General features: G+C 39.9%; 2 protein-coding genes across 8 annotated transcripts in view; both read left to right on the top strand.

Annotated features, from left to right (window-relative positions):
* DISC1 (DISC1 scaffold protein) overlaps positions 1 to 18791 on the top strand; it is a 148239-nt gene that overhangs the window by 33550 nt on the left and 95898 nt on the right. For all 7 annotated transcript variants that reach the window (XM_083433897.1, XM_083433898.1, XM_083433892.1 and 4 more), the window contains 5 exons: positions 2142 to 2289; positions 4836 to 4956; positions 8067 to 8302; positions 14125 to 14179; positions 18001 to 18103. In XM_083433897.1, the coding sequence (XP_083290023.1) occupies positions 2142 to 2289; positions 4836 to 4956; positions 8067 to 8302; positions 14125 to 14179; positions 18001 to 18103 (663 nt within the window). The remainder of the gene's footprint in view (positions 1 to 2141; positions 2290 to 4835; positions 4957 to 8066; positions 8303 to 14124; positions 14180 to 18000; positions 18104 to 18791) is intronic.
* Positions 8714 to 18791, top strand: part of LOC310673718 (uncharacterized protein) — a gene marked incomplete at its 3' end in the record, with an annotated part of 32919 nt that continues 22841 nt past the window's right edge. Inside the window, exon 1 of the mRNA XM_083432309.1 lies at positions 8714 to 10426. The remainder of the gene's footprint in view (positions 10427 to 18791) is intronic.

Genomic DNA, 18791 nt, shown 5'->3' with positions numbered 1-18791 from the left:
CAAGTTGACTTGGTTCTGAAGAAACATTTGGATGAGACAAAAGGTATTGGATCACTTCTTCGTCAGGTATTGGATCGTTTCCTCGTGTAGATTTGTTTTCTGTAGGAGCAACTATTGGGCGGAATGACCTTTACCAGCTGAAGTTGATGATGTAGTGGAAGGGACATTTTTCCACTTGACCTTTACACAATGTGTCATCTTGTCCTGTAGCACAAAAACATGATGCAATTGACAGATTTGATGGAATGCTAACCTGACAGAAGCGTATTGTTTGGAAGGATATGTGTGTTGAAATGTGAACCCTGTAGCTATAGCATGGCAAGCTTTCCATGTACCAGTCATTCCTAGGGGACTGATGGCACAGAAATGGCTGCTAGATGTTATCACTGTTGGACATCTTATTCCATTTAGTATGTTATCACTGCCTCTCTCTGTGTGTGTCTTTCTCTTTTTAAATTGGACCTCAGTAATTGTTTCCTAGAATATGTTTGACAGTGTCTTATTCTATTCAGAGTATTAATGGGGAGAAGGGGGTGCTGCTTGGAGCAAATTACTTTGATTTTGTGGCAAATTCACAGGCTCCCAGTAGGTTTCTAGGTTCAGTTCAAGATGCTAAATGGTCTAGACTGGAATGGACCAGAGAGAGGGGAAGGGGAGTCATGCTGCAGAGAAGCAGCTTCCACGCCACTTCTCTGGACTAAGCTGAAATACAGGAGATAGGTGAACTTTAAAATCAACAAAAAATAAAGTATAGCAGCTATGGCAGTGGGTGGGAAAGGTACCCATAACACTGTCTGTGGACTGTTTTTCTGTTTATTGACAAAAGATACTGGACAAATGGTTGGGATGGGGCATTGTTTGGGAAAATGACCTTTGTGCAAAGGGTTATTGATACCTTTCCCCACCACTGATGCAGTCATTTTCAGGTGCTGAAAGCTGCATTGTAGTTTATAACCAAACTTAGAATCAGAGAATCCATAACAGATCCAACTTCCGCTTAAAAACCCCCAAGGAGGGATAGTCCCAAGGAGTCTGTTCCACGGTTGAACAGCTCCTACTGTCAGAAAGTTCTTCCTGATGTATTCCAGGGAGAATGCTTGGGAGAATGCTCACGCTTCTCTCACATCTAATTAGGTGGTCACTTCTGTGATGGCCTTCTCAAAATTGGGGACCCCTCCAGTTTTTGAAAATCTTCACAAAACCTGCCCCCATTTGCTTCAGTTTAGCCCTCATTTAGATGTATTTTCATTTCCCTCAAAGTACCTAGCTGAATTTTCTACTTAAGGGTGAAATAATAGTTCTGATAATGAAAACTGAGTGAAGGTGGTTGGAAATGGTGGAAGAATTGGAGGATCTTTTGTTTCTCAAAGAATAAAAAAATTGTTTTACGTTTGTTTGAAATTAGTATATTTAAATATACTCTGTGGAATTTAAAAGCCTCTATAAAGAAACAAAAGGATGCTAACTTTTTAAAGTGTCAATTACTAACAGAAGATAGGCAGCTTCTTTATAAAATAAGATGTTAATATTGTTTTCAAGTATGCCTTTTATCCAAGTTCTCAAAGTTTCATCAATGTTATTTCAACCCAAGACATAAGTTCTTAAGAAATAAGTTTTGGAATAGGGAATATAGAGTTGACTTACCCAAAATGAGATGGCACATAAAGATGGGGTCAAATAGTAGTTGTGTGGGCCCTGATCCATTTTGGGACAGTAACAGAGGCAAAGGGTTAAATCCCCATAGTCTTTTTGCTTTAGTCCTGATTCAAATTGCCTCCCCCTCCACCTGTTTTTTGGTGGAGGAAATAAACAAGCCTATGATTAATGTCATGTCTAATTTTGCTGTAAGCATTTGATGTCAGTACTGCAAGTTTCATAATGTGTGTTACCATTTTCAACAGTGTATGCAATAATGTCAAGGGTTGGTTCTTTACATATATATAGGTTAAGTAGCTTGGCAACCAGTGTGACTCTTTGGCTGCATTTTTAATAATGTTGCTATCATTTAAAATATTTCACATAACCAAAGCTTTCTCTCTATGATATGTCCCTTTTGTTTATCACTACACCAGACTTTCTTTCGAACAAAATATAGCCCTGAATCATTTAATTATAATTTGTTTTCCTCCTTGTTTTCCCAGCTGATAAATTTAGAAGAAAACTTGAAGAGCTGGAGAAAGAGAAAAGTGCACTAAAATTTCAGCTTCCTTCACAACATCCTTCAATTAGCAGCTTTTTGGAGAGATTTAAAGCACAGGTTCAAGTGGCATTGTATGGGGAAGTTCCTAGGTAAGTTTGCTGGCCCGAGTGATATAGGATAATGTTTTAAGCTTCCTGAAAAACTGCGCTGAAATTTGTGAACATAGGGTGAAACCCAGCACTCAATTGAAATCAATGGTCCTTTGTCATTTATTTATTTATTGAGTGAGTGAGCGAGTGCATTTATATACCTCCCTTTCTGCCAAGGCACCCATGGCCAACTTAAAGCACATGCCACTATTTGCTGACTTGCACACTTCTTACCCAAAGAAGTCCAGAGAGCTCATGCAGTGTTAGGATGCTGAGCTGTGAACCAGAAAGCCCTTCATTTGAATATTGCCTCTGCCATAAACTAACTGGGTGGCCTTAAGATAACTAACTCTCAGACTTGGCTCCTCCATCTGCACATTTTGGGATAGTGATACTGCACTGACCTATTGTTGGTTGATAATATATGTATCTAATGATGATGACTGTTTGGGGGCACAGTCTAACAAGAAGTATTTCTCTGCAAGCCTCACTAAGGGCCATGTACAGGTCTGATATATTTACTTGCACAGGAGAACATCTCAATGGATTGTAGATCAGCCTTCCCCAAACTCCTGCCCTTCAGATGCTGGCTGGGGCAGACAGGAAGTGTAGCCCAAAACATCTGGAGGGTACCAGATTGGGGAAGTGTGTTGCAGATTATTACTCACCATAGCAGAGGTCCTGACATTTTCTTTTTTTTTTTTGCTGAGCCTCTCCCTCAATCTCCCACTTCATGGAAAGAAAACCTCAGATTTGTCTAGATTATTCTTTCCTTGTTCAAGTCTCTTATAATCAGTTCTCTATGATTGTTACTGTCTTTCCACAAGCATTTGTCAAGGTTCATATTTTCAGTGGGAAAGGCGAGTGGTTTTGTCCACACTCTTAATTGATTTCCCATGTTGTTCTCTCATGCCCTCTTAGCAGGTCAGGTGTTTCCGAACTAATCAAATCCCATGTGGCTTTCATAAGTGACTTCAGAAGGCATTTGACTGAACTTTGAAACTGTAACTGGGGAATGAATGATTGTTGTGTTATAAGAGAAATTAAAGAACACATAGTTGCAAAGGATGTATCACATGAATTAAAGGATTTATGTGTTCAGCCTTGCACAGGCCGGCAGAATCTTCTATTTTTATACACTAATAAGGAAAAAGAAGCCCCTCCCCCAATAAAAATCCTGCTTGCAAGCTGACCCAAGGGAATGTGCTTGGACACTTTTTAAACTGGGAACTGTGCAGCATAGTTTCTGTAAGGTAGAATCCAGCAACATGCTCACCTTAAATATCTAATTTCCTATTGGATGATTTTCCTAACAAGAGTAGGAAAATGTTATTTTGAGGTGTGCTATCTTCAAGTAGGACCAGTCATCTAAAAGTGTGATCCTATGCATATCTGCTTGGAAGTCAATCTTTGGTAAATGTACCCAAGATTGCAGCCTAATTTATCATTTCAGAAGGTGTTTTTATTTTACTTTCTAAAATTCAAAGCAAATGAGAGCTTTGGGAAAATCTGGGCACTTCTTGGATGGTAGTGAAAGAATGATTCATGATTGTTTTACATTAATCACACACATATTAAAAGGCTTGGCACTATTTTTAAAAAGCTGCATACCAGTGATTGTGGGACTTTCCATATATACACCACCTGCTGGTGAGGAAAGTGTTTTTACTCCCTTACAGTAGTATTGGAAACGAGGTGGAGTTTTAAATAAAATTATGACAGTAATATTTGATAGCAGTTTACTGAATTCTGGAAAGGTGCGATTCAGCACAAAAAGGGATGTGATCCATCTATGCACTTTCCTTGGATTTGCATGTCTCATCCTGGCCACTAAATGCTCAATTTAACAAATTATATAGAGAGGAATTCAAATTTGCACTCTTCCAGTCATTCCATTAGTGCAAGCATTTTATGATCTGCTCTCTCCCGCCATGTGCTGTTCTTGAGGTTCTCCAGACACTCCAGAGCCAATTGAGGGTGCATGGGGGTAGGGAGGAGAGCAGGGAAATCTTGTTCTTGTAGTGAGACTTCTTATGCTGGTCCCCACAAACCATCAGCACAGCCTCTCAGCATGGCTTTCTGCCATCTTTTAAGGTGGTAGTATTGTTACATTCCAGGCAGATATCAGCACAAATGCTGAGGACTGGAGGGCTAATTGATAAAGAAATTTGTCACGGTGGGGATAAAAAATTGCATTTATGCATTTGCCTCTAGCCACTCATTTAAGACACTAATGGATGCATTTTAGGCAAACAACATTGTATGGTGTACACAGAGAAAAAAGACCCTTAGGGCATCATATTGTAATTAGTGATCCCACCTTATGGCCTCTGCTAAACTCTCAAGGCCCCACACAACATCAAGCCACTAAACTGCTTTAGAATTTAAATAAATTCTCAAGCTTGGCACAACTATGTTTTTAGAGAATGGATCACCGTGACCTGGAAGATAGTGTGTGTTTTTCTGAATGTTTAGGAGATGACTGCCAATTTGCTAATGCAACACATGTCATCGTTTGTAATGGTTATTTTTGAAATGCTTAATAGAGAAGAAAAACAGCTGTTGCAGAGATGTGAACAGAAGATTTTAAATTCTCCTCACCATGGAAGACTACTAATTTCAGCCACAAAACGAGATCAGCTGCTTGAAGAAAAGGCATGGATACAGGTAAGAAGGACATGATGTCCCAGTATATGCGCCAATATTTATATATAGGAAAGCAAATGGGAAGTATGGTCAAGTGGATTTATTGTTGTGCGGTAATTAGAATCTTAGTCCATTTGGAAGTCTAAAAGAAATACAGTGGTACCTCAGGTTAAGAACTTAATTAGTTCCGGAGGTCTGTTCTTAACCTGAAACTGTTCTTAACCTGAAGCACCACTTTAGCTAATGGGGCCTCCTCCTGCTGCTGCACCGCCGGAGCACGATTTCTGTTCTCATCCTGAAGCAAAGTTCTTAACCTGAAGCACTATTTCTGGGTTAGTGGAGTCTGTAACCTGAAGAGTATGTAACCGGAAGCGTATGTAACCCGAGGTACCACTGTAATCAATAATTTTGGCCACAGTAGTGCAAACTTCTTGCAAAGTTGGAGAGTATTGAAGATTCAGTTGTTCATGAATATGTTTTTACATTTCCGAGTATTTTTAAAATACGCTCTTTATGCTCACTTGTGTAATTTACTTTCTTACATTTAATTGGCTATTGGAAATTAGTTGAGCTGGAGGGAAATAAAACTTTCAAAGACAAATTTCATTTATTCTTTGTTTTGTTTATTCTATCAGTATCTGATCTATGAACTTCATGATTTAGGTTCTTGAAAAAGTAACTTAGAAGTTTGACATGCAATGATTATTATAAAAATGTTGTTCTTGCCTAACTATTTCTTATAGGGTTTTGAAATCTTCATTTTCTTCTTCTAGTAAAATAGGAAATATTCACAATCATAACTAATAAATGTAAACTTGTAAATGTTGACTTATGATGTAGCTTTTGTTGTAACTGGTTTTCAAAAATAGGTACAAGTTCTTTGCTGAAGAAAAAAGGCTGGGTTGTCAAAAGCCAGCAGGACTACCTGTTCATGAACCAATGCAGATGTAGTGTGTAATGTTCTCTGTTTCAATGATGAGCAGGTCAGAGGAGTTGAAGAAGAAATAGTTTTATTAAAGAACTATGTACAATAGGTCTTCATTCCCTGGCTACTTTCTCCTTCTGAAGCCCTCCACAAAGGTTAAGGGATTGGGAGTGAACCATGGAGTATAGCATCATTCTGTAGTTTGGTCATTAGGTATTTGAGTAGAATGAAGAGCTGCTTGTTGCTGTTCTGCTCTTGGTTGAAAGAAACAATAAAGTTCCTGTTCAGTTTTTTGCCTGGCCTGTTCTCTAAGCCCTACATGGCACCTGGAGTTGTATGCTGCCTCTCCTGTTCCAGAATGAATTCCAGCTATCCGTCTCTAAGCATTATTATTCCTAAACCAGGAATTTGGAACTTCCGGCTCACAGGTCAAACTTGATCTACCAGGGATTCAGATTTAGCCTGTGAGATGTTAGGTGTGTGACAGGTTGGGATACAACTGCCAATGCGCAATCTTAAATCTTAAAGTGATTGCACATTGGCAAGGAAATCAGACTGGATTTTCTGCACAAGCAAGTTCTCCACAGGGAACTCACTTGTGCAGCTGATGCCTGTGGAAAGCCAAAGCCTTAGCTTTTAAGCACCACAAGCCCTGCAAGCCCTGCTGGGTGTTTTGAAGTCTTGATTTTGGAACTTCAGATTGCCTAATCAATCAGTCATTATGATTTCATGTGACAGATGTCATCAGCCCTACCCATCTGTCAAATTCGGCTCACAAGGCTAGTATCTGAAAAGGATCTGGTATGTAGCACCAAAATGGTTCCCCGCCCTGATTTAAATAAACATTAACCACACTTAGCACTAACCAGATTTCACTGTTAAGACCCAAACCCAATGGCTTCAAGTTACAAGAAAGAAGATTCAAATGAAACATCAGGAAGAACTTTCTGTTGGTAGGAGCTGTTTGACAGTGGTGGATTCCAAAGGTTTTTAAGCAGAAGTTGGATGGCTATCTGTCATGGATGCTTTAGTTGAGATTCCTGCATTGCAGGGGGTTGGACTAGATGATCCTCAGGGTCCATTCCAACTCCACAGTTTTATAGGATTTGAAGCTAGATTTAGAAACTGCTTTTTTACTGGATGGGAAGATTCATGTGGGAGTGGCATACCCTAACAACGCTGGGCCCAGCCTGTTGATGTTTGTGCACCTGAAATAATAACATTGTTAGAGTGTACTTTTTTATGTTGTGTCACATAGCTGTAATTTTGGACTTTAGTCCTGTATCCCCCCCTACAAATGTTGTCAAATATTTAACAATACAGAAGTTATGTAACACCATTTCCCTCTTTATTTCTTTCTCCAACTTTACCAGCTAATGGAAATTAGTACAGTTGAGTTTAGAGATGTAGTTTTGTTAACTGAAGACCATTGGGTTTTTGGCTCTATTATCAAATCAATAATACAGAGAATGAATTGTTTGTGCTACAACTTGATTTTATACACAAAATAACAGACCTGATGCTGTCCTGGTGACCTTGAGAAATACTTGTGTGTGCTGAAGCACTACGTTTGTCTCTTTTCCTGCTGCAGAAGAAACTGTACAGCAAATAATATATGTTTCAGGCAACACGAGTGCAAATTGAATTTATTGGACTATTTCAGTTCAGAATGAAAAGCTCTTCTTCCTGTGCTAATTAGTACAACTGCAAAGCTGAATTAGCTTTCAAGGGTTGGCATATCTTCAGAAATGTGTCTTTACAAAGTGACTGACTGTTGCTGCTTTGATTCATGCTGTTAGCTTGTATTTGTTTAAACATATTGATCCTAATCCTGAGAACATAACTCACAGATAAGCTTTCTTTAAATCAGTAGGACTTACATTAATAACATTCAACTTGAGTTTCATTGGGTTCAAGAGGATAAGGTAGAACTTCAGCTCTTTTCAGACATATTGAGTCTCGTGAGAGATTCTTTTCTATAGTTCTGTCCCATGTGACTGTGACATGGCTGCACATATTGTAATCATGTGGGTGAGGTTCATTGGGTGGGAAAGATGAGCTTGGTATCCATGATATTCAAAAATGCATTATAGCCTTGTGGAGAATTGGCTCTTGCATGTGTTTGTGTGTGCTTGCACCATTTGGTATAATTCATCACACTCCTTTTTTAAACACGAATGCACAATTCTCTCTCTACTTCATGCAGAAAGAAATTGAAATCCTTAGAGCAAGGCTGGCTGTTCTAGAAGCTAAAGATCAACAGCTAAGGAGAGAAATTCAAGACCAAGATCAGTTCATTCAGATGCAGGACTGTGAGTTGTCTACCTTGCTTAGCTGGGTATCGCTTGGAGAGCTGCAAGAAATAGGCAAAGCCTTAACTGAAACTTCAAAGGCATCACAGAATATTCCGTGCACTTTGGATTTACCAGAGTCCCTTAAAAGGTAGGTATTATTGTATGATACTTTGAAATCCTGTATAAAAACTCTGATGTATTGTTTTCTTCTGATTTCTCTCTTATAGGGCATCTTACCTCATTGGAAAATAAATACATGAAAATTTCTGTTTTTAGCTTTAGAGCCTGATGTTCAGGAAAGCTGCCTTGGGGCATTGGAATGATTTTGGTGCTACATAATATTTTACCAGGAATTGGGTTTACTATAGCTATAACAATAGTCACATAAGCCATTCATTGATAACATACATTTGTGATGGCATGGTGAAAACTTGCCAGCTTTGAAAGGATCTACTTCACTTGAACACCTTCCCACATGGAGCACCTTCCATGTGGTTGTTTTCCCCCCAAGAGGCTTGCATCTTATTTCTAAATGAGGTTTTCATGAGTGCAGAGATATGCCCCAAAGGCAATCATTTCATCCCCTGTGCTGAGTAAGAAGCAGCATTATCAATCTTTTGTGCCATTTCCATCCTTACTGGTGTCTTTCCCACGTGTCATGGGAGGGGATTATTTAAATTGTTAAATAAAGACTCAGGCAGTTTATTATAGTGCAGGTCTTTCATTTTGATACAGTGATTTGTCCTGCCCACTAGGCAGAGAAGTGGCAAAATAGGTCCCCACACCCATTTATTGACCTCTGATCTCAAAACCTTTTATCATATTGCAGCTGAAGACCCTCATTATTACAGAAGAGAGGTGCCACCCCCTCCCCACATTACAAAGCAAATGTCATTCACTTCACATCATGCTGAAAGGGGTGGGTGTCTTTAATTTAGCATAATGCTGATGGGGTGAAAATGTCTGTCCTGTCTTATTTCCATTAGTTGGTTATAGAATTCTGTAAAAAAAGAAAGAAAAGACTTTAGGGTCGGATAAATCAGTTGCATATTACATTGATTTTAAATAATTTTTGCTCCTATTTGTCAATTTCAGTTGGAAAATCAGTCAACAAATGCGGGAGTTAAAATGACAGCTTTTGGATTAGTCAGTTGCTATCCTGCTTTGTTATTGACACAAGTAGATACATTGAGAAGGACATTTTTTTATTGCATGCTTTGATGAAAAAGATCAATGGAGGTCACATCTACAAAACTGAGATTAATTATCACAGAAACCACTTATCTGTATGTATCTTGCTTAGCTTTCATATTTTTTTTAAAATTTAATCTTCTCATCTGCTTTCCTGTTGCTCATTCTTGGCTCCCTTGTATTATACTCTAGGGTAATGCCAAAATACTTATTTTGGATTAGGGGAGGGAGTGGGAATCTGGATGCCAGTTCTAAAACAGTGCCTTGAGGGCTGGATAGTGTCCAATATTTTTTAAAAAAAACTTGAACGCTCCGCTTTCATTCCCACATTTACCCCCTGTTTAGCCGTTGCTGGTTGAAATGCGTCCAGAATGCAAAACCTGTTTTATGGATGTTTTAAATAATCTGGATTAATATTGTCATGGCCATTGGCAGTAGGATTTTCTCTTGATGTTTCTGGTAACCACTCCATTCAGCTACAAGAGCCCTTAAAGGTTTGTCTGAAAGAGGTTAATTCAAAGATAATCTTAAATGCTTGGGGCCTGAAAGGCTTATTAATTTGAATATTGTTCAGCCACATAGTAATTCTGGTTGAAGACAAGGCCAGCTTGTGCCAATTACTCTCTCTCTCTCTCTCTCTCTCTCTCTCTCTCTCTCTCTCTCTCTTTCTTTCTCTCTCTCTGTGTGTGTGTGTGTGTGTGAGAGAGAGAGAGAGAGAGCGCTGCTTGAGGAAATTAGCGTGAAGAGAGTACTATGATTGTTCAATATGTTCATTAAGCACTATGAAAAGTGGTGCCCTGAAGAAATATCTATTGTCAGTAGGAGGGTCTGTCACCATAGAACTTATTGTAGCATAAAATATACATAAATCTTGGTTTCATTCAGATTTGGCCACAAATCTGTAGAGAGCTATGTAAGCTGTAAGGCAGGGGTCAGCAAACCTTTTCAGCAGGGGCCGGTCCACTGTCCCTCAGACCTTGTGGGGGGCCAGACTATATTTTGGAGGAAAAAAAGAGCAAATTCCTACGCTCCACAAATAACCCAGAGATGCATTTTAAACAAAAGCACACATTCTACTCAGGTAAAAACACCAGGCAGGCCCCACAAATAACCCAGAGATGCATTTGAAATAAAAGGCCACATTCTACTCATGTAAAAACATGCTGATTCCCTGACCTTCCACAGGTCGGATTTAGAAGGCAATTGGGCTGGATCTGGCCCCCTGGCCTTAATTTGCCTACCCATGCTGTAAGGTGACTCACTCATCTGTACTAGGTATTTATGTTTTGTTCATCTCATGTTTGGCTCATCTCAAGGATCTGGGGCAAGTTCCAACACCAAATCCTGTCCCTTCATAAGAAAAGCAATAGAATAAAAATCCTGCAAAAACTACTATTACCATAGGTCATAACAAGCCACCTAAATTTGCATGAAATGTAAAATTATTCTGCTAGTAGCATAATTCCAATTACCAGCCAGATAAAATGATACTATTTTGCAGTGCTGGTGGAAAATATTCAGATCCATACACTAGCAGATATCCCTGGAAACAGAATTCAGCAATTTTTTGGATTTGCTAGCCAATGTTTAATATCCCTTTTTGTACTTTCTTTTTTATACCTGGTGTGTGGATAATATGGGTATCTAAGGATTTGCCCAAGCATTATAGAAAACTCAAGGGAGTCTTTAGTTTTGTGCGCCTTTACTTTCAGGTTTGTCAGTAGCCACAGGCAAAGCAACAAGAAGGAGAAAGTCTTAGAAATGTCACTTCCCTCCTGACTTTTCCATTCCAAATGGTAAATTATTTGGAATATGCATAGGGACATAAGGAGGTGTCTTAGACCAAAGACCATCTGTCCATCTAGCTAAGTATTGTTCTACATTGATGGGCAGCAGCTCTCCAAGGACAAAGAATATTTCCCAGCCCTTCCTGGAGATGCTGGGGATTCAACCTGAGACCTCCTAGATGCCAAGCAGTTGCTCTACCAATGAGCTATATGGAGTGCCAGTTGGACTGTTATTCTGTGGTCTTCCCTGTCTGGAATTCCTTTCTGACAGTCGTTTCCCCCAATGGCTTGCCTTCACTTCTGTACTTGACTTTGTAGGGCTTCTGCTGCAACTTCCCCTCCTAACTTGGGGTTTGCTGCTGTCTTCCCTAGCTGCTGGTGAAGCACAGTAAAGTTGAGTATTCTACCTCATTTTAGCTTACTTTTAGTCTTCATTCAGAGCCAAATGGCTCCTTGGTGAGCCACATTTCTTCCCCCAGCTTCAGTTGTTCAGCTTTTGATTACTTTTTTAAATGCATCTATGGCTATTTTAGGGACGCGGGTGGTGCTGTGGGCTAAAGCCTCAGCGCCTAGGGCTTGCCGATCAAAAGGTCGGCGGTTCGAATCCCCGCGGCGGGGTGCGCTCCCGTTGCTCGGTCCCAGCGCCTGCCAACCTAGCAGTTCGAAAGCACTCTCGGGTGCAAGTAGATAAATAGGGACCGCTTACTAGTGGGAAGGTAAACGGCATTTCCGTGTGCGGCTCTGGCTTGCCAGAGCAGCGATGTCACGCTGGCCACGTGACCCGGAAGTATCTTCGGACAGCGCTGGCCCCCAGCCTCTTTGAGTGAGATGGGCGCACAACCCTAGAGTCTGTCAAGACTGGCCCGTACGGACAGGGGTACCTTTACTATGGCTATTTTGATGCATGACTTGCACGTGTGATTTATACTACTCATGGAAGATGATAAATTTGTATGCTGCGGTCTGAAAAGTCTGCATTTATTACTTCTGCATGTAAGCAAATAAACCCCTGGATATACAGACCAAACCTTACAACCTTACATTAGTTTATGTATTTTTCTGCATTATTTGTGCCAGTTGTGGAATGCTCTGCCCAGGGAGGTTTGCCTGACGCCTTCAATATATATCTTTAGGCACTAGGCAAAAACGTTCCTCTTCAACCAGGTCTTTGGCTGATTAATATTCTACAGCCTTTTAAATGTGTTTGTGGGAGGGGGCTTTATTGTTTTGTTGTTTTCGTTTTAACTATCTATTTCTGCCTTTATCTTGTATTTTTATCATGTGAACTGCCCTGAGATCTGAAGGGTCTTATATAAATAAAATGGATAAAAATAAATAAAATAAACATTATTACACCATTCTTACACTTACAATTCCTTTCACTTTTTATGAGAATTCTGTTCATCTCTGAAATTCTAAGAACCATCGCATTAGCACCTATTTCCCTTTTTGATATTGCAAGTAGTCCTTAACCTTAGAACTTTATGTTAATTGCCTAACTGTGTCTTGTTAAAGTATCAGAGCCCAAAAGCTGTTTAGCCAGTGTGGTGTAGTGGTTAAGAGCAGTAGACTTGTAATCTGGTGAACTGGTTTCGCATCTCCTCTCCTCCACATGCAGCTGCTGGGTGACCTTGGGCTATTCACACTTCTTTGAAGTCTCTCAGCCCCACTCACCTCACAGAGTGTTTGTTGTGGGGGAGGAAGGGAAAGGAGAAGGTTAGCCGCTTTGAGACTCCTTCGGGTAGTGATAAAGCGGGATATATCAAATCCAAACTCCTCCTCCTCCTCCTCCTCCTCCTCCTCCTCCTCTTCTTCTTCTTCACTTGAAATATTGATAGCCTCACTTTATGGGTTAACAATCACGTTATGCTATTTGGATTAAGCAGTAACTTTTCAAAAGATGTAACGATTGTTAGGGTAAAGTGAAAGCACCTGCAGAGAATCCAGTATGAGTCTATTTAATTTTTATTGTGCTTTCACAATCCATAATTGGTCCAAGAAGCATTCTTTTTTTGTATAATTTATGATATTAAAACAAGTTTATCCAATGGTGAATAAGTTTTTTTAAAAAACAACTTTAATTGTAATGAGCAGTTGCTTGATAAAAGATGTGCAAAATTGCACATGGAGAGGTTCACAGATAAGAACTGTAATCATGCCAAGGAGTTATTGATTCCTTGATTGATTCGTATTGTGCAGACTTTGCTGAAGGGCAAGGAAATCATTCCATTTCAAACTTTTAATAGAATTTTGCTATATATCTTCCACTGAGGCAAGCTTCAGCAGATAGAAGCCCCTGGAGTACAGTGTTTGCCTTCTTTCAAAGCACTTGGATTAGATCTATTTTGAAGGTCATGGCTTTCAAAATGCCATTTGTGGAAAAATTTCAAAAGTCTGTGGTAGAACCAGTGTGTACTGCTGTTTTGGAGTCTCTTCAGCAAATAAAATATGATCGCCTCCTTAGGCACCCACACCTGCTCACCAACATCTTCTAGTTGTCTTTTCAGATGTAAGTGTGGATTATTGGCATTATCCCACACTGAGTTAGCTTTCTTTTCCTACCCCCTGCCAGCTTTATTTGGTAATGGGATGCTACAGTTTCTGATGGCCTCATGCTAGAAACAAGCCTTAAAATATAAAATTTAGTGGGCATGGTCAAGTCAATCTTAAGTACTTTTTATGTCCAGCCCAGGGTGGGGTAGGGATTAAACATATGTTCTTCATAAATTAATGTGATTTTGTGTGACCTCTTCTTTAGAGCCAAAAAGTAACATAGGAATACTTTTAGAAATAAATACATACATTTAAAAGTGCTTAGCTTTGGATGAGTTGGGCTGTAAAGAAATGAATGGGTGTTTTGGTATGACAGACAATAGTTTCAACTATCTGAGAGAGTTGTTATGGGATAAACAAACTGGAATATTTGTTTTTGTTTCTGAGATGTTGATTATCCAATAATGGGAATCTTTTAATATTCATTTAATTTTTCTAGGCTTCAAGAAAAAGAGCAATCGCTCAATATGTCCATTAAAGATACAGCTGCCAGAGTAAGTGCACTTTAACTGCTATATTTGTTTCTGTAAATGTAAGGCATTAATGAGGCAATTAATTACATAAGTGTAAGGAAGCAGTCTGTGAACAGCTTTCTAAAGATCTTGTTTTTAATGTAATATTAAGTGATTATTGGAATGCTGACATTATGCTAATTTGGTCAGTGTATAAAAAGTGAAAATGTGACAGCTGGATAGTGGGTGGAATGGTGCATTAAATATTTTATTTCTTAGCTCATGCAAAGGAGAGATAATCAGTGAGCCGCCAATTGAAAAAAATTTATCAGGTTTATGACAGCTTTGAATATTATTTAAAACATCCCCCCACCAATCTCCATTTGCAAAGACTTTTGGAGTGGCTTAGAATAGGATTAATAAGAATAATAACAAACAAGACAGTCTTTACCCATCAGGTTGCAATCTAAAGGACACAACACAAAAGAAAGTAGGGATTCAGAGACAGGGGGAAAACAAGCAAGCTCAGGCATAATTTCTTAATGGTGCTTGTAATGACAGACCTGAACAGAAACAGTTCAGGGATACAGAGTTGAATGATGCTGGTTTTTCAGTAGAGTTGATAAGAGTGAAAGAGTGAGTGCTGCAGTCCTCTCCCTCCCTCTGCTTGCTCATATCCCTGATTTTAGCCATCATAGCAGTAGTTAATGGCCTGGTTTACATGTCACACAAAGCCAAACATGCAGGCACATGGAGAGGAGATTGCAAATTAACGTTACCAGATTTTTTTCAATGAATCCGGGGACACTTTAAATACCGGTACGTACGTACGTACATACATACATACATACTACATGTTCAGGACGTTGATGCTGCAGTGATGGCGGTGGCAGAGGGGCGGCCACCGCCTTGACCTCAACCGCCACATTTCCCCTTCCTCCAAGACTTCTATCTCCTTTCTCCTTGAGTCTGGGCAGCCCCTGAGTTGTTGGTTCTTCGGTGGTGGTGGGGAAGTGGTGCGCGGTGGGTCAGGCATGGAAGGCGGAGAAGGAGGGCCGAGAGTATGCAAGTAGGAGTTGGGATCAGGGCTGCTCCAATAGGCAGCATGAAGCCTCCCTTCACAGCTTAGGTGCTGGGGTCAGGGAAGGTGGAGGCAGCCCAGAAGATGCATCTTAGAGCCCCTGCACCACCATCATATGAGGACTTCCGGCGAGACAAAATGGTGGGCGCCACAGCAGCGAGCAGCTCTTGAAGCCAGCCAGAGCCAACTGCGCTGCCGGGCTGGCTCCGGGCTGGTGAGGCTGCCGCTGCCACATTTCCCGGGGACATTAGATGAAATCCGGGGACATTCCAGGGATGGAATTTGTCCCGGGAAAGATTCGCAAATCCGGGGACTGTCCCCGGGAAACTGGGACGCCTGGTAAGATGCTTCACTCCTCAGTCGTTCAACTACAGTGCTGAGCTAAGGCATGGATAATCTTAGTGTGTTGTTTGAAACCGGACTTGCGATTTAACTTTCTTTAGGCTAACCAAGATTTGTCCTGTGATTTACACTTCATGGAGAACTAAACCACAAGCCAGGGATTGGACAACATGCTAAGCCAAATCATGCTAGTAAATTTAACAAGAAGGCTCATTCCTACCATTCTAAGAGGTACAAAAGTGCTTTGATATTAGGAACCGAACTGCTGCTGCAGTCTTTATGACAGATTGCAAGAGGAAAGGAAGTGGTCCACCATCTTCCACACCCTAAGAAAATGCATTACTTTTTCATGTTAGGGCTTTCTCAGAATGTTGGAGCAGGAGTTCCAATATTTGCTCCTACCTCCGTTCATGGAGTAGGCAGGCTTCCTTGTCCTGTCTGAAGCACAACATGCTCTTCTATTAGTCTTGAGAGTCTCGGCCCAATACTGTGCTAAGCAACCTCTTCACAATAGCAGGGAGGATTATGATGGTAGAATTGTTTATAAATGTTTCAGTATCCATTTTGGATTCAGTGGAGGCTATTGAAAAGTTATTTGGTGTGAAAACTGTCCATAGAATATTCTGAAATCAACATTGCTGAATTAGAACTGTGCAACTGCCTCATAGATTATGCAGTTTCATCTTGGAAAAGTAATATAAACACAGTGGGTTCACTAATTTCTACGGGTACTTAAAATTGCAGGCTTACGTAAAAATCTTGAAAGCCCAGAATTAAATAGCATGAAGTGTCTCTCACTCTTCCCACAATAATAAGTAACTGATTGTTCCCTCCCCTTACTACATGGTCGTAGGAAACATGTGCTATTTATGAAGATATGTAGCATTTCGAGTGACTATTGAGCAAGACTTTGTGATAATGAACTGAGCAGTCAGCCTTAGTCACTTTATCCCCTTCAGAATAAAGCCAGGCCTGGTCTGATGCAAAGTGGCGATGCCTCACTTGGATATGAAACTCTGACAGAGGTGCTGCCTTTGGCATCAATAACTCAGCACTGCTTCCATCTATTTGATTTTTCTAAGTGATTGTTACAGCAAATACTGAAGATAGCATGACATTTTGAAAGAGTGAGTTAATTTTAGTATTCTAACACACACTGCTGCATCCTCCATTCCTGCCACTATTGATTAGCTTCATATACGAGTGAGGTATTGTACGGAGCCTGGCTCTCTAGGCTTAGAACACTCTAGTGCTGCTCGGAGTTGCTTATTTAAATGCCAAAATGGTGGCAGTTCACTGAAGGAGGGCAGTTGGCAAGGCAGAGCCACAACAGCAGTACTGAGACAGTCGGTGGAATCAGTACAGAGCTAGCTGATGCTAACTGAGCTTAAATCTTTGGCCATTTTATTCTTGTTGTTGCTTTCAAGGTTTCTTTCTTTTCATGTATAAACCAATATACATACTTAGTCCCAAGTAAGAACAAATAATATTTATTTTTGGGTGGTTGTATTTCTCTGATAGGCACTGAGCCACCTGTGTTTGGCATTGGAGGAAATGATGCTTGTTTTTAGATGGTAAGGGATGGAAGACAGTCTCTTTTGCAAATTTAATTTATCTATTTCACCTGTTTATATACTGCTTAATCTCTGAAGTTTATAAGCAGTGTATGTAAACAAAAAAACTCAGAGTGAATAAAATCAATTAAAACTTAATCACAAAAGCATAAAACTTCCTTATTGTCTGCTGAAATGGAAAGGTCTTTGTCAAACTTCTGACATTCAACAGGGAGGTGACTTGTAATGTATTATTTCTGCTTTGATTCTTTGAATAGTTGTTTGGCGCTCTGCTAGCACCTTATACTGCATTCCTCTTCCTAACAGATATTTGTGCTAGCTGTTCACTCCAGCAAGAGAATTGGGCTCAGTTTCTAGGAACATTGGTCCAGCCTGCGTGACTCTGCCCTGTATGTCTTGTGGTGGAATGCTGTTTTAGCTGTTCCATAAGGACAGCGAGAGTAGAGAGTAGGGCCGGATTGTTAATCTGAACCAAGTATTTGTTTACTTTGATCTTCAGCCGTTATGACTGTCAACAAGATATTTACAGAAAGATCAAACATCTGCAATAATTTTCCAGCTTTGGCCTCTTGCCTGAAATATAGTCTTGCAGTATCTACTTGTCTGCTTTGTTTGTGATCATCATTTTTCCCTATTTGGGCAACTGTTAAGAGAGTTACTATTTCTGGGGATTCTGTGGCAAAGCCCTTGAATGGCAGGATGAATGTCTTGCAGCAATATCACACATCACTTTTTATTAACCTTTGTTGTCATGCTGTGTAATGATATGTCATGTCTGTAAACCAAGACAATTTGAAATGCCTTTTTTATTCCCTTATATTTTTACATGAATGAATTATATATCATGGCTGTCTGCCTCAATCTAGGTGTGTACCAGTCAGAAGCTGTGCAGCACTTTAAGGCGGAAAGTGAATGATATTGAGACTCAACTACCAGCTCTTCATGAAGCCAAAATGCTTGCTGTTTCAGGTGATTTTTTTTAACCATTAACTTTTTCTTTTTTTTTTAGTTTTCAAGAAGTATTCATACAGGTTGCATAGATGCAGACAGAGCTGCAAGGCATTGTACTGAATCGCTATAATAAGACCAAAACAACAACAAAACACCATCAACTGCATTGTGCTACATATCCATAGGAAGCTCAAACTTACTCAAGAAAAGGGTGTGCACTAGGTGTTATTGCAATGTCCAGTGTTTATTTGAAATAAAGTTATGACCATAAATATTTCAGAAATTAATCATACCAAATGAATATTTATGTTTGGTTCCCCTATGTACTCAGTTTGGCTTCATCAGTTTTCCAACCAGTGTTATGTTCTAGACCAGTGGTTCTCATTTGGTGGTCTGTGGCACCATTCACATAACTCTTGAGAAATGGGGGGTTTGCAGTACTTAGTTAATTTGGAGCCACTGTTTTCAAGCTTTGCCCACCATCCTTGCAGCAAAAATGAAGTTTTGTACCACCAGTATTTGACTACCTTTGCAGCCAGCAGCAAGGCTGTTAAATCTTTATGCATAACTTTGTCTGTAGCCTCAGGGTTAATTGGCAATAAACCAATACCAAGATTCATCAGGATTAATTATTGGACTTTGAATGAGATCTCTTGAAATTTCCTGGAATTTCCCAAGATGTATTAGCCACTGGGCATTCCTACCA

Source organism: Podarcis tiliguerta (genome assembly GCF_965153285.1).
Source record: "Podarcis tiliguerta genome assembly, chromosome: 3".
NCBI lineage: Eukaryota > Metazoa > Chordata > Lepidosauria > Squamata > Lacertidae > Podarcis > Podarcis tiliguerta.
This window is presented reverse-complemented; position numbering and strand designations above follow the sequence as displayed.